The 17,040-nt window shown below is 33.3% G+C and overlaps 1 protein-coding gene across 1 annotated transcript in view; it reads right to left on the reverse strand.

The window, feature by feature from the left end:
• Nucleotides 1-17,040, reverse strand: part of LOC149786041 (E3 ubiquitin-protein ligase rnf213-alpha-like) — a 165,428-nt gene that overhangs the window by 91,417 nt on the left and 56,971 nt on the right. Inside the window, exons 11-15 of the mRNA XM_089976323.1 lie at nucleotides 14,871-15,217; nucleotides 14,311-14,474; nucleotides 10,505-10,726; nucleotides 4,627-4,820; nucleotides 1,941-2,049 (exon numbers count right to left, since the gene is read on the reverse strand). Of these exons, the coding sequence (XP_089832449.1) occupies nucleotides 1,941-2,049; nucleotides 4,627-4,820; nucleotides 10,505-10,726; nucleotides 14,311-14,474; nucleotides 14,871-15,217 (1,036 nt within the window). The remainder of the gene's footprint in view (nucleotides 1-1,940; nucleotides 2,050-4,626; nucleotides 4,821-10,504; nucleotides 10,727-14,310; nucleotides 14,475-14,870; nucleotides 15,218-17,040) is intronic.

Raw genomic sequence — 17,040 nt, forward strand, 5'->3', positions numbered from 1 at the left:
GCTGTAAGATGACAAGAAATATATATTTTAAAACAATGTATCTGTCAATTAAAACATTCAACGTTTCTATTAGTCATCCTAGTTGCAATGTATAGCCTTAGATGGAAATTACTGTAAGATATTTTTGAGTTATAGCGATCCCTACCATAAGGAAGATTTAATTTATTTTGAGGATGAATAATTGACAAAGTGATTAAATTATGCAAGTACACAATCTGTCATTTAATTAATTATTTGTTAGTTGGAAAGAAAAGTAAGTCAGAAAATGTAGGTATTTATTATAATAAAGGCAGGTTGATAACGAGTGTACATTAAAATCAAATGACAGCAAGTTCTGGTTCACAATATGCCATGGTATAACTCATTACAGATTAACCAGATTTTCAAACATGTGAATGTTTTCATGAGTTACCTGAATTCATTATACAATTTTATTGTAGTAATAATGTAAATGTGAAACTAAAATATAATATTATAGTGCAAACCACAAAGTTAAGGTGACAAAAAAAACTGTCAAAGTAAATAAGATTATCTCCCTTTCATAGCAACATTAGTGCTTTAAGTTCTATTATTTCCCTGTCCCTCAAAAATGCTCCATGCAATCCAAATTTTGAGGGTGGAGGACAAAGTATCCCCTACTCTTGTCATCCTATGTTGTGCAATACTGATTAATACTGATGTTATGTTGGCAAATGCAAATTATGTCTATTTTGTTCTTGCTTATACAATATGCCTTGTGACAGTATTGTGTGTGTAGAATGTCCTTAATAATGGGAAAAATTACAAGTTTATTTACCTTTAATTCATTTGTAATGAAATTAAGGAGAGGTCGTTACAAAGCTGAATGGCATTTAGAAGAATTTGCAAACTGCTGTACCTTTTGACCTTTAACCTCTGTGAACTGATTTTTTAGATGTCTAATCAAAGTGTAAAATTAATAAGTGTCATCGCAGGAAATATTGTGGCAGGTTTCCTATTCCTGTCTTGTAGCAATGTAACAGCATTGGTTGTTATGTTTAAAGAAAGCAATATGCATTTTGAAAATAATTCATTTTTAACCACAGGGGAGGGGGCCCTTTGTGAGACTGTAGTACTAATGAATAGTGTACTGTGGAAGAAATGCATGATAATGATTCTGTATGCCCGTTTTGATGCTTGTGACTTAAAATATTTCAGCTATACAACCAATATTAGATCATAAAATAACACCTTTTTGGTCTTTATGGCTCTGCTTGACAGTTACATGTATTCAGTACTTATGAAGGTGGGACAGTATAAGCTGAAGCTGTGTGCATTTGTAACAAGCACAATGTACACAGGGCTGACACACCTCTATGCTATTTTAATGTACTGTGAATAACATTTCTTCAAATGTGGTATTTGGGAAACAATGAACTGCCAAAAGCAGACAGCTGAACAAAAATGTCTGCTCCCATATGTTTGAGAAAGAAAACTGAACTAGTCCAAATTACACTAATTTTAGCAGTTATTAAAATAGGAAAAACATAATTTTGCCAGGGAAGACAATACAGACTATTGGTAGTGCAATAAATTTTATAAACAGAAGAATTTATTGCCAAGGTCTTTTTCCCAATTTAACTCTGAAGTCCAAGACTGCAAAAGGACCAAACTCAGCTAGTAGTTTTTGAGAGATGCACATGTGAAGTAAAGCTCTGCTGTGTCCTCTATAACCTAAATCACACCTTCAATGATATAACCATATCCGCCTCCATATCTTTTTCTGTTACATGCTTCAGACAACTGGATACATCCTCCTCAGTAGCCTTTACTTTGTAATGAATACTTCAACCAGGCAGAGCAAATCTGATAGGTCAACTGATAATCTGTTGGATCATGTTCTAATTTACATGGAAGACACTCTCTACAGTACTTTAATTAGGTATATATAAACAGTTACCATTATGAGCAATATTACTCACCACCCAGAGTGGCATGATGTTTTTAAGTCCATGTTTTTCAGCTTCTTTATCTGACGTCATCATATGTTCAATGCACAGCTTCATCACTGTTATCCTTGTCCACAACTGTCTGTAAATGCACAAAAATTATAAATACATGAAACAAAAACCGTTGTTGTATGCCCCAGGTGATTTGGTATTATAGCTGAAGTATCTTGGGTTCAAAGAGCAAAGGCAACCTTATGATAACCAAGCAGGAGACAAAGCACCATTTTCATTTAGGACCAACAAGACATAACATAAACTCATTTTCATGTTAAAATGGCATTACATTCAGGATGAGTAGTGACAAAATTTTTATGATGGCCGCAGTGGCATCAATATTTGATGTTAGATTGAGACCATTTTTACTTGAGACCAACTAAATGGCATATAAAAAAAAGACTTTCAGTGAAAACTCATTGAGGTTTAAGTATTTAGACCATTTGTTTAGGAAGAGTAGAGAAAACAAGATTTTCAAGATGCAGAGATGACAGACAACAGATGGCCAATGGACAATAGTTTGTTGTATAATTTCTTCTGGTCTGTGACCAATATAGCTGAAAATAGAGCCAATGGAAGCAGGTACATGAAGCCATGATATGGTAGCCCAGAAGAACAAAGTGAGTCTTGTGTTTAACAAACTAAACAAAAATATCAACAATTTAAATTTTTGAAAACCAAGACAGTAAGCACCTGTTAAATTGATAGCAATAAATGCAAAGAGGTAATTGGAGTTAAGTGATATCACAAGGACACACCACAGCAGACGACACAGGCTGATCTGATGGTAGTATTTTGAATAACACACCCTTTCAGTCACAAGTTCAGCCCTGTAAGCACCATACCATCACAGCTCCTGTCTCCATTACTTGCCTCTGATGACATAAAAGAAAGTACAATGGACCAATGGTGTATCACTGTGGCTCAGAGGAGGAATAAAATAATAAAAAATATTAAAGCAATTGATTTAAAATTGTAGTTTTTGCAGATTTTACTGACATGGAGGTACTGGATTTATAGACCGTTCATACACATTTCAGATGGATTGATTTGTTTTACAATTATCACAATTTATTGTGCTCATGAAACAAACTTTGAGGAATGTTACACATTCTCCTCTTTAATTCTTTATAAATTTGAAAAGATAGCAAAGAACATTTGGTAAATGGCTGCATGAAGTAATTTGTTCAGAATATCTCTGTTTCCATTGGAAAATCTATATCCAAGGTAATCAATGCAAAGCATTATGACTTAGCTTTAACAAATGAATGAACAGTCATTTTTAGTTACATTTGCGTACTATGTATTAACTTGTTGCAGCCTAAAACACATGGATCTAAGTCTGATGTTTATTTTTGATGACCTGTGCATTTGCATGACTTAATTGTTCAGTGGACTGGATGGTTGGTAATATGGTATTAAATGGCACTTCAAACACACTGTGAGGTACAACAGGCCTTGGAAATGAAACTATGCACCTTTCCCAAGGATATGAAATATGGTGACAATAAAAACAGAATATCAGTGTTAACATGGGACAGTTTAACATGGAAAGTCCTTCTATAACAAACAAATGAAGCATGTGTCTACCTTATAAAATATTGTTTTACCAATAAAAAGTAAAATATTTTATCAGAGCTCATCATTGAAATAAATATATGTATTCCAAGTTATTTCCATATATGTTTTTCTTTCATTCTTCAATGCAGCTTACAATGTTTTTAACAAAATTCCCTTGAAGAGACTGACACCTTACTGTCTCAAAAGAATATGCAGGAATGCAGGATAGGATGTTTCATCTTTTTAACTACTGAGTGTTGAAATCATCTCTGATATTCTTGAGTGACATAATGTTTGAATCAGTCACTGTGGAATCCATACTGTAAGTTAGATCAACACTATTTTCATTTTGGACAAACGTGAGACCATTAGAAGACTGTTGACGCTGTGACAAGATTTTTATCATATTCATGGTGGCAGCATTATCTGACATCTGTTCTTAGTCATTCTCATTCAGGACCAAATAGAAATCATAATTAGTCTCCTGGTGAAACCTCAAATCAATATGACTTTCCATTTAGGAAGAGTAGCAATATGTAGATTTTCAAGATGGCTGCCATAGCAACCATACTGGATGATAAATCGGCACCATTTTCATATAGTACAAACTAGATATCATAAGAAGCCTCTGATAAGACTTTCCATCTGGGGAGAGCAGCAGTAAGATTTTCAAGATGGCAAAGGTGATGACTGGCATAATTATTTGTTAAGACCTTGTAGACATAGACACTATAAAAAATCTTCCAATGAAAACCCCATGCTGACTGGACTTTCTATTCAGAAGGAGTAGCAATAAGGTTTTCAAAATGGCTGTTTTAGTGGCTATATTGGAACTTTGAACAGCATTATTTTCACAAATTCTGGGATTAATGTGCATATAAAGTTTTATGGCAATCATCCAAGTAATTTTGAAGGAGGAGTGATAATGCATATAGGCTAATAGAAAGATGGATATCTGACAATGGACCATCCAATAAGCTCTATGAGCACTCAACACCAATTACCTGAAGGTGCTTGTAAAGCAATATTTGGTTATCAATCTGCATATTATATATATCGAAAAATATCACACATCACACAAATACTTATGAATGTATGTACATACTTAGCTTGCAAAATAGCTTGATCCACTCTGGTTCCACTCACTGAGGAGTAAAGAGCAAGTCCCTTCTCAATAACAGGGCGATAGTTGCAAAGTTTCTGCAGCCATTCCTGTCGACTGCCTGCATTGGTTAGGTAATTATTGTCTGGAGGTTTGAGCTGCTCAATAAGCATGCATAATCCAAGTATGCCAAGTGTCTAGATAATTACAAAAATGTACAGATTTGCACTTAATAGTTTTTAAAATAACATAAAAATTTATCTTAAAATCATCTGAAACAATATATAAACTTTTTAAAAACTGCATATAAACATTAGGACATCATTTGATTTAACGTACTATTTTAGAACCTGCACTGTTTCCAGATCATTTCCAGGGTTTTTCCAGGATGAAATTAATTTTTTCAAGGTTCACATATAACCATTACTGAATGAAATTAAAGAACATTGATTAAAAAACATGCATTTTCCAAATCTAAAGGTGTTTCTCTCTCAAGACTCTCCAAAAAAATAAAAAAAGATGATCCACAAAACTACAAAATATATCACACGAAACAAGTTTGATAATATTCCTAAAAATTGGCATGTAAAGTCATCTCAATGTACAGAATAGAAATTCTAACTTTATTTTGCTGGCCTGCATTATGTTGCTAAGTGGGAACAAGATAATGAACATAAATTAGTATTGTTTCCTTTCAAACCTTTAATTCTAAAGAATTCTATAGCAATATATATAAATGCATCTTATAGAAAGTAAACACTTCCTATTACAGTATATAAAAAAACCAATAAATGCAAATAATTATAAATCTTGTCTATTGATGAAAAGTGTTTAACCCTGAATTTATGTGTGCCAATAAAATCCCAGAGAAGATTTTTCAAACAACCTAATCTTCTTAAGATGATCTGGTTAAGAATCCATCATTTAAAAAACATTTTTGAAAGGGTTGATTTAAATTTTGACAAAAGACCTTCAAAATTATATACCGTCGTATAAACAAAGACTGAATTTTCTTTAAAATCATCTTGTCTTCTTGCATTTTGTCCACTCGATTAATTTAACTCACGATCAGTTTAGTTACAACTGAATTATGTGATCTGGGCGTCAAGTGGTGGTGGAAAATTTCCGGGTTTTTCCCAACTTTCATCAATATTTGAAAAATTCAAGGACTTTTCACAGTCAGAAAAAAATTGTCATTTCTCCTGACTTTTCCCGATTTCCCTGTAGTGTGGGGACCCTGTACTTAACAAGCAGACTCCAGGAACTCTCAGTTGAAGGTTGGAAAATACAGCTTTGTAGAGGAGGGCTAGGTGATAATGGTGATACAGTAAACTAGATAAAGTACATTTGTAAAGGATGACACTCATAAAGTAGAAGTTTGTAACACTAACAATTGAACCCAGCAAGGTCTTATCATTATAAACTGCAAAACAATTTGCTCAGATATAACCATGATTAACAGAGTCACTGTGCTGAAAAAAAGTAAACGGGGCCAATATCCTGTGGTCATCACTCCAACAAATGATGCAGAAAGCTGACGCTAAAATTTTGTTAAGCTGTATAAACAAATTTTCTTGATATCCATTAAATAGTTATGTGGAAAAGTGGGTGGATCCAAAATTCTGCAACTCTGCTAAATGATGATGAAATCTGAAAGCAAAATAATTCAACTTGTCCAAGGCATCATGAACATAAACTTGTATACCATCATCCAAGTAGTTCAGAAGAAGTGATAACACATATGTGCTAATGGAAAGATGGATACTGGACAGTGGATGTTGAACAACAGACCATCCGATAATCTCTTGAATCTGTGACAAACCAACAAACTGACTAAGGTGTCATGAACTTACATACCATCAACCTACATGTAACTCAAGAATATTTACAATAAAAACAGCTGAGGTCTCATCAATATCTAGTTCTGTTTGAAATCAAATAACAGCGATATAAGTGGGTGGGACTGGCAAATAAGGGCTGTGACTGCTAAATGACCTACAAAGCAAACAGCTGAACCCTTGTAAAGTCTCATTTATATCAAACTGCATTCCTAATTTGGTTCAAATTCAATAATAATTAGCAGTTATTGTGCAGAAATTAAAGTGAATGGTTCTAACAACCTTGTTAGAAACAAAGCAAAGTACTAATGCAGAATGCTGATAATGAACAACTTGGTCAAAGCCCTATTAAGTTGTCTACCAAATGTAGTTAATGGGTAAAATCCTTACAACTAAAAGTCAATGTTGATAAAAATTACACTTTTTTAAAAGGTCTAGGACATCTCATCTAGAAAATTGTCAATGGATGCATCCCATGGCACAGGGGGTTGGCTTCATTAGTAGTCACTTTTTACAATATGTGTGTAAGGAACCTTTAAGCCTACAGGGGTCCCAACAATCTTGGGCAACAACTCCACTCAGTGACGATGCAGACAACTGAAAATCAAATTCAGCTGAGGCCTCATGACTATCAAGTTGTCTAAAAAATATTAGACTGAAATCTAATACTAATTAGGTGACTTATTACACAGTTATGGGTATGAAAATTACAGGCTATACCTTCACTAAATGACGACAAAGAAATACATCCTCTTTAAAGCCGTAACAAGCTTGATCAGTCAGTAGATCACCTCATCAGTATACATGGATGCTGCTCATCACCCAACTCACCCAAGATTTTGATGATACAAACTAGTACAAGGTCAAATTAAAATTGATCAGAAATATAATCTTGATAGACCTGCAATAACCAAAGATCATCATTCTCATCGATAAACTCATTGAAGATCTTGATGATATTAGCCAATATAACAAGTCTAATCACATTCTGACAATAACTGCAGTCTCCAGAAGAGCAACAAATGCAGGAGATAAGAGGTGAGATTCTTTAATAATATGTGTGGATCCAGGCTTCTGAAAGTTTCTGGTTCTTGCCTAAGATTTTTCCCACAAAATTAACATAGCTGCTGGGTATTCATCAAACTTATTACAGCATTCAAAGATGCTATTCATTGTAAATAATAATAAAAATTAAAAAGATATACCATAAAATGAAGTTTTCTGTTTAAGATTTAATGCTGTTGCTTTGGTTTTAGTATTACCCATTCATCCATTTATCCCTTTTCAACATTTTACTTTAAACAAATATAATTCATTTTATGCAAATCTAATAAAGGATTTTACACTACAACATTACTTTCAGAAATAAGGCTTTAAACATATGTAACTTACTGTTTTAGTATGATGGTAAAAATATTCTATAACTTGTATTTTGTGGGTTATTAAAAAAGGTTAATCAATTACTTCTTATTTTTTGATTCTAATTAGAGCCTGGATTACATGTATGCTGTTTAAGGTCTTGTATGTGCTGACACACTGACACATATCACAGAGTGTAAAGGACTGATATATGCTAGAACCTGAGTCCACAAAGTAAAGAGTTTTGGGCAGTCATTCAGTTGTCTGAGAAGTCTTGAGATTAAGGAGATGGGCTTTCATATTCTGCACTGTCCCATAGTTAGAGTATGTTTAAAATATAAGGAAAATCTCATTATAATTGTATGAAATAATTATGGGCATTCTGTGATCCATATCTGACAGGCTTTGTTAGCAACTGATCATTTCAACTTGTCAACTGAATGTGACCAGCAAAGGCTGGCATTTTGAAAGCTTGGAAATGGATACTACTAATTTCTGAGCTCTTCAGAACCTTTAAGTTCGTACACAAAGTTTGATCAAAATCGAATCAGAAATATGGTATCAAAATGGAAACAAACTCAGCCAATCATAATCTAAATCATTTCACTGATATGTGTAGATCTTGCAAGTTATCAAGCTTGTATGAGATTTTAATGATACAGGCTTACATATCATGTCTGATAAAGATCTATTCAAAAATATAGCCTACATAGTGCTACCTCAACCACACAGGCACCAGATAACCTCATCAACATAAGTAGATTTGCTCATATCACACATATGAGATAATGAAAATGCAACTTTACATTCCATGTATGACTGAAATCTAATTCAAATATTGCCTCTAATGTGAACAAAACTCAGTTTATCAAATACAAAATTACCTAATTAACTCTTTACCTTCTGCTAATGCATATATGCGACCATAAAAATAGCCTTGTAACCCCAGAGATGCATATACAAGCTGCTAATAATAGTCTCTCTGTCCCGGCTGGCTCATACATGCGTTTCCGGCCAAGGGTTGGGAAACCCCAGATATGCATATACACGTTTCATATTAAAGCTTTATACTGGATGAAATTACAAACATCCGATCTCTTTTATAATATTTAACCAATGAAAACAGTCCTTACATAAAATGATGAACATATTCTATTAGTAGTTTTACAGCATATAAGTGGGAAATTCTGTTGAAAACGAGGTCAATGGTGACAGTAAAACAAAATGTCAACATTCATGTATTCTGACGCCGATTCTGATGGAAGTTTTGAAGGATTTGAAAGTGATGATATTGATTTTAACCAGATGAAGGATTGGACATTAGTCCTGTTTTGACATCTGAATCTGAGGATGAAATGCGTCAAATCTGGTCGGAACACATGAGACAGGTAAATGTAGACAACTTTACAGTAGTTTCAGGGCCAGCATTTTGTTTAGAAGAAAATGCAAGGGAGATAGATTTCTTTTTACGTGTTTCAGGCTATATCATAAAAAATTACCAAATCTGCAATAAAATAATGGACACATTGGTGTGCAAAATAGTGGTGAGAAAAGTAATCTAATATACATTTTAAACACATATATTGAGATATATTTTGTTATTACAAATATGTGAATATAAACATTGATTCCTATGGATTATATGTAGTTGTTGGTGGAAATGAGTGGCACAAGACACTGGTAAGTGTTTAACATTTTATTTTTCATTAAATTACATAGTTTGCATGGGACAATTGATACAGAAAATGTAGACAGCATGTAAATAACTCAAGAAGTTCTCAGGCAGCTATTATGATGCTCTGGGGTTCAGCCTACAGCTGTTAGAAGGCAGGCTGCTTATCAGGCTTAGTAGCCAGGGCAGTAAATACTTGCAGAAGGTAAAGAGTTAACATCCACAGTTGGGTCTCATTGGTAAATAGATGACATTATACATGATCTCCACTATATAAGTAAATACACCAAGCTTGATATAACAGTAACAAACACAGCGTCTTCAAGAATCAAACTTGACCTAGGTCTTCTTAATGTACAGACTCATACCAAGATTGATTTAAAACCAAGGCTAAAGTTCTAGGCCAAATAAAGACCAAAAATATATCAAATTAACCTTAAACCAAAGAAGATAAAATTTTAACTTAGGCTATATTAATGTAAAACCTCCCACTGAATTAGATTTCAATCAATTAAGTCCTTCAAATGCTTTTGAGCAGAAATTAAACTGCAGAGCAAAGTCTTGTCTGTAACTCCATAAAATTCTGTCACAAATGGAAAATTGATTAACCTAGGTCTTTCTAATGTAAAGCTTCACACAAAACCAAAGTTCAAACCATTAAATCCTTCAAATGTTAGTTAGCTGAATCAAAATTTGTGATGACATGTGACATGATGGATAGATGGACACAAGAAACACTATATACACCCTATGTAGGGCATGCAGATTTGATAATCTCCAAATCTCCTCACAACCTGCTTTCAGGATATTTTTAACTTTTTATTCTCTCCTTGCTTACTGACTTTCACTTCCATAGTCTTAATATTAGTTTCATATTATATCTGGTTTGAGGGTTTAGGTCAAAGGCTTCAATAATTAGCTAAACAAACAAACGAACAAAGTGCCTGAAGATGAAAGTAAATGAAAAATTCTGTGACCTTATTTACCTATATGTATTATTTTGTACACTTACAAACTCTTCTGAAGCCAGCAGAAAATGATCTGGTTTCTCCACTTGCATAGTCCTGATGGCTGCAGCACACTCAGGCCACACTTGATTAATGCTCCGGAAATACCGAAGATGTTGAACAATCTTGTTGTGGCTCTCATGGATCCAGACAAGTCGGGCTAAGATGTTAGGGGTATTATCCTCCAGCAACATGGCTGACGTCTGCATGATGGCATTGTGCACCAGCTAAAAAATGAAGTTGGAATACAATACATCCAAATCCTGCAGTTATTTTTGCATTTAAATGCATCTGCAATTAACTTTGCTTGCATTCTAAATATAATCTCATAGTGTCTTGTTTAATGTTACCAAAATGTATTCTGATTTTGCTTTTATGATTTGGCTTATGTTCATTTGGAAAATTATTTTTATCAAATCTACATTTTATTTCTTTTGAAATACATCTGGAATTATTTCTGTTAGCATTTTAGCTTTTGTTCACAATATCCTTTAGCTATGTGTTTATTTGAAGAAATTGCTGTGTGTGTGTGTGTGTGTGATTTGGATTTTTAAATTAGCTTTAACAATTTATCAGTCTTATCGCTACAATGTCTGCAGTGTGGCAGTTTATAGTGATGTCTAGACGTGGTCAAAATTGCTCTGTCTTGTTAAAAATGTGATTTTAATAAATGAGTCAATGAATAAAGTGAAAGAGGCAACACTGAATTTAAAGTTAATACCTATTTAACTGCACTGTAATAAAAATAAGCTGTAGAATATAAACATATAAAGTGAATTTTATTTCTTCTAATTTTGTATCATTTAAATAAAAACTGCAAAGATACAACAACCAGTGATAATGTCCTCAAATAAACGTCAATGTAAAGAATCTGATCCTAATTAATCATTTGGAAGTGCTTTAAACTGAAAATTTTGTGGAAGCTTAAAAACAATAAATTTTAAGCTCCATTCAAGAAACAGATTCATGTTTGGTTCCATTTTCTTTTTTCCTTCTTAATTCTACATTCTGCACTCTACATTTTTTAAAAATGCATTCATTATTTTGTTTGCATTCATTTTGTATTCCATTAGTGTTCTTTCTTTTCCAGTCATTCTTCATTTACTCTGCACTTCGTTTTCATTTCACTGGTAATATTACTCATTTCACAGAATGATTGGGGAAACTTAAAATCTGCAAATGACCCTGACAGAGTAATGTAAGCAGACTTTAAGATCTAGACAATAACTAACCAGAGTACCACAAAATGGTACATAGTGTATCATCTTGTTAGCTTTTTCTGGCAATGACCTTTACCTTTGACCATGGAACTTGACTCATGTGCGATCAAGTATGGACCCAGGTAAAGTTTCATTGTAATATCTATAGGAATTAAACAGTGAAAGCCTGGATGAGGACACAGGACAGTGACATATGTTAAACCTTGCTGTAACCTTGAACTTGTGGAAGGGGGTAAATACAGTGCATATATAGAAATTATCAAGATATATAACATGCCAAAGATTCATTAAAATATCTTCATTGGTTCAAAATTTAAACCTGTACATGGAGAGACATTATGAATTAATTTTTTCCCTTGCACTGACCTTGATGTTGAGACAGTGAGTCTGGCTATGGTACCTAATACACTGGCTAGTAATGATATACAACTGGCCCAAGTTTCATGAAAATATCTTCAGTTTTTCAAAACACAAGGATATATTTTCCTGCTATGACCTTCACCTTGTGGGAGAGGCTATGGCCATGTTATGAGATGCACCATTTTTACATAGTATGTAGTTGGCTAAAGTTTCATAATATCTTCAATGGTTCAAAAGTTATATACTGGATATGAATACTAGTCATAAAATAATATTTTTTCCTTGATATGACCTTGACCTTGAGACAGGGGAGGACATGACTGTTTTTTAAAAATATTTTCATTGGTTTAGAATTATACTGTGATCACAAATTACATTTACCTTTGATGTGACCTTGACCGTGACATGTATAATAAGACAAACTTAAGATTGGCATATGCAAATGATCAAACACTTTAACAAAAAATATAAATGTTAAGGTCACTTGATAAATCACAAAATGACATTAACTTGCAACTGATAAATGAACGGTTATAATTTCAAGCTGTGCAATAAAAATTGCAAACATTTTTATTCTTCATAAAATATAGGGTGAAATTTCATACCTGGACCATCACTGCAAAAAAACAATTTTGTGATGGACATTGAATAATAACTGGTTGTGATTTGGTGACTTTATCTACATCAGTCAGGTTAAGCATCTCATGCTATTTCAGAGAAAGTCAAACACAGATTTTTACAGACTGTACTAAGGGCAATTAACACCATCTTTCACATTCAGAAATAATAATCCTCTACTTTAATGGTCTAATGAGAAGGTCAACAGAACAACATCCCGTAGGTAAGCCCAGTAGATCATTTTCTTAGGGACATCATGATTTCCACCAAATGTTAGATATAATATTTCCAAGAAAAAGCATCCAGCTGAAAAGGGATTGTTTACATGTTTTTTCATGAATTCTGGCATAGAATGTTTGTGAAAAACATGTGAGCCTTACACTTGTCTGATAAGTTATGAACTTAATTAATTACACAAATTTAAACTGTATCACAACAAACTTCTGGAACTGAGAAGTGGAAAAAAATCTACTCAACAACATTCAGACTGCAAAATTAACCAACATTTTTCATGACTTTAAAAAAATGTAAATATTGATGCATGTATATCAAATCCAAAGGCACTCCAAAAGAAATGAACTGGACCAATATGTAGCACATGCTGCCCTGAAACCAGCTGGACAAAACACCTACATGTATACTGAACATGCATTGTCTTCATTACCAGGTAGGAGAATGTAGAAGATGATTATGCTCTATATACCTGTAGTTCAAGGTCAATTAATATTATGTCTCTTCCAGGTAGCTAAATCAATTCATATTCATCCAATTACAGTGAAACACAATTATTGTTTGTTTTCAAGGATACATGTGTTTGTTTATTTCTTTCTAACTGCACCTGATGCAACTATGCACTCGTCAACATTTAAATCTAGCCTAAGTTGAGACAAAAGATGGTCAATCTTTCTTATTTTATTTAATACTACCACTCTGCTACAATTTTCTTCACAACTATGTAATCAATACAAAGCTTTTAATGATCATTGAGAGGTCAGTCATTGTGTATCTTTTTTTCTGATGTCCAAATTCAGTAAAAATATTTCAACAGTCCCAGTAAAGTTCCTCCTGCAATATCAGTTTCAAAAATTATTTTTTTATAAATTTTCTGGCACAAGCAACAACCAAACTGCCAAATAGTACACATGTTTACCAATCACTGTCCTAAAATTTTCAATGAAATACTAATTTGCTGTATTTATTACAGAATCCATAATGTGGAAAATTCTAAACATTCAGTCACACACTTTATTAAATAGGATTGTTTGAAGCAATTATGTGCAAATCTAATAGTTGAGAGAGATGACTTGCAACAAAGAAAACATGCCAAAATATCAGTCTCTTTTATATAAAAACTGTATGTCACAATAATTTAAAGAAACATCAAGCCCACAAAATTATTTTTTTTACTCTAAATTTATTCAATGTAAATACTCCAATGTTTACTTAGCAATGTTCATTTAACAATATTGAAAAAAACTGGACTTTTTGAACAAAACAAAATCTACTGTTCAATCAAGGAAAAAGAGGAGGTATAAAATTGGAAACCTTACATGCAATCCTGTTAGAATTTATGCCAAGGTAAAACTACTGTCTCAGGCATTGTGAAAACTCACCTCATGTTCAACTTGTGTCTGTGCATGATAAACCATGTAGGTGAAGTCTTGAGCATATAGATGGCAGATGTCATCCAAAGAAATTTTACATTCCTGGGTCTCAAGCATTTGTCCAAGTTTGGTCTCCTTTACAAGACCTATTACCTTCTCCACTTTTATGTGTACTGGAATAGTGAAAGTAATTTTCTATATAAATGATCCAAACAGCTCTTGCACTGATCACAAAACTAAAGTTTCTAAAAGGAAACAAGACCATGAGTAGGGTGGGAATAACAAACCTGTAAGATTCTAAATTTAGATAACAAGAGAGATCATGCAAAATTTTCATTATTCCATGATGAACTTTATAATTCAGACAATGCAACAAAAATAGATTATTGTAAGCCTACAAGTAAACTTCTCATAATTAATTCCTAGACTACTTTACCGATGCACTGTCCCAAATGGGCAGACAGTTTGGAAGAAAGCCAATCATTATGCACCTTTCTTCCAAATGCAATGAAGACATAAAGAGCTACAGATGTATTAAAGATGTTAGAATATCCCTAGAATTTTCTTACCTTCTTCCTCCTCCTGACTTTCTTGGGCAGTTCTCCATATGCTATCTATCTGCTCATAAATCAACCAGGAGAAGGGCATCACTCCAGTAAACATTTGACCTTCACACCCTGTTGTCTTGATGATGACCTCATTCAACTCCTGTTGCCTGGTAGGAGACTGAAGGTCAGAGTACTGTAGTTGAATGGCACCTGGAGTGTTGAGAATCTGAAGCCATAAAATGGCTTTCCAATCACCAGAGGTAATATGATTGTGTATAATGTCCAGATTATGATTTGTATCGATGTGGGCAATAATTCCAGCAAGTATTGGAGAGATCTTGGATTCAAGGTACTGGATGCATGCTCGTCTGGATAGAAAAGGAAAAAAACAAAAAAATGATTTTCTGTCAAAGTGGGAGATCAACTTATGACTGCATGGATAAAAATAAAATTGGCAAAAATGTTCTAAAAGTGTGCAATGGGTTTATTCATATCCCTACATGTGCATCATGTTTTCAAGTGTAGAGAAGCAATTGAGAATATCTATTTAATCATGTTTTCAAGTATAAAGAAGTGTGGAGAATATCTCTTTCAGCCTGTTTTCAAGTATAGAGAAGCAATGAAGAATATCTCTATTTTTCATCATGTAGAAGAACAATGGAGAATATTGCTATCTTTCTTCATGTTTTCAAGCGTAGAAGAATAGTGGAGAATGTCTTTTTCATGTTTTTAAGTGCAGAAAACAACAAAGAATATCTCTTTCATCATATTTCCAAGTGTAGAAGAACAATAGAGAATATCTCAATATTTCATCATATTTTCAAATGTAGAAAGACATCTGAATGATGTCTTTAATTACATGACCTTCTACTGCAGTCGTAGTGCACAAAATCTAGCAATCCTCATTTTCATCATCACATGAGCATTAGCTGCAGCACATTTACAAAAGCAAATATGACATTTTGCACAAATTGACCAAGCTACATCTTCTGAAGACTCATTTTGAGAGGGAAAAAAACCCCAGTAATTATTTTGATAGTCATCTTCTCATCACTTTGAAAGGAAACTGGTTCTAGAAGAAGGCTGAAATATATCACTATTGGTGTCTGTTTCATTTGATCCTAAGGACGAGATTGAAATACCTGTTCATATCTGCATCATTGTATCAACTATCCTCAGTACAAGACTCTGTTGTTGTTTATTATCATTCCCTTGATAGTCTTGATCACTCTTCTTTGAATGCTTATAAGCTTACACAAAATTCTTGAGTATAAAACTGACCTTTTAAGCTCTATCTTATGCTGAGGTAATTTATAAGGGGTGTCTTACCATTTTAAAGCTGCATCAGTGCTCACATAATGCCATTTTGAATTTCAACCTCAATTTTCATTCAGGAACGTGAGAAAAATAATCCTTCATGATGTACAGTGTTTGGATAGGAAAATTCTACCCTCAGGATCAGACGTTTGCATCAGATGCTCAGGAAAGCATCATGTCTGACACAAAATTCTGCCTTTCAAGTTGAATTTTTCTACCCTACACCGATGCATCTGAAGGATTCTATTACACACATGGTTGTACCAATCAAGGGAAAAGAACAATATATGTCATAAAAATCTATGCAATAATTAAAATTATACATAATACTTCATAGAGATCTATGTAACAATTAATAAAGTACATAATTTGTTATAAAGATCTATACAGTATATAATGTCATAGAGATTGATGTAACAATTAATGCAGTAAAAAATATGTCATAGACACTGTATAAACTTTATATATGTTATTGCACAGATATAAACCAATGTGCAAAATACTCCACCTAACTCAGTCAAATCTACACACTCTACCCCCTCCTCCTTCTTAGCAACAGCTGATACAATTGAATAGGTGTTTAATATCCCACTGAAAGTCACTCTCTGGTTTACAAAAGGTATTCATTTTGCTTGTTATCCACAAATATAACCATATGATTGCATTTATAGTAAAGTAAAGTTAATTGCACTTGCATATGTGAAGTCACTGTATTTCTGTAGCTGTCTACAGGACTCGCGGTACTAATTCAGTTCCCATAGTAAACCTATGCAAACACCATGATATAAAAAAATGTAATAACTTTAAATTTCTGAGTGCTCATGATCAAACACCTATATTTATCAGTATAGATGAAACCTGGATGGTAGCTTCT

Source organism: Sinohyriopsis cumingii, chromosome 12 (genome assembly GCF_028554795.1).
Source record: "Sinohyriopsis cumingii isolate HCF-2022 chromosome 12, ASM2855479v2, whole genome shotgun sequence".
Lineage (NCBI taxonomy): Eukaryota > Metazoa > Mollusca > Bivalvia > Unionida > Unionidae > Sinohyriopsis > Sinohyriopsis cumingii.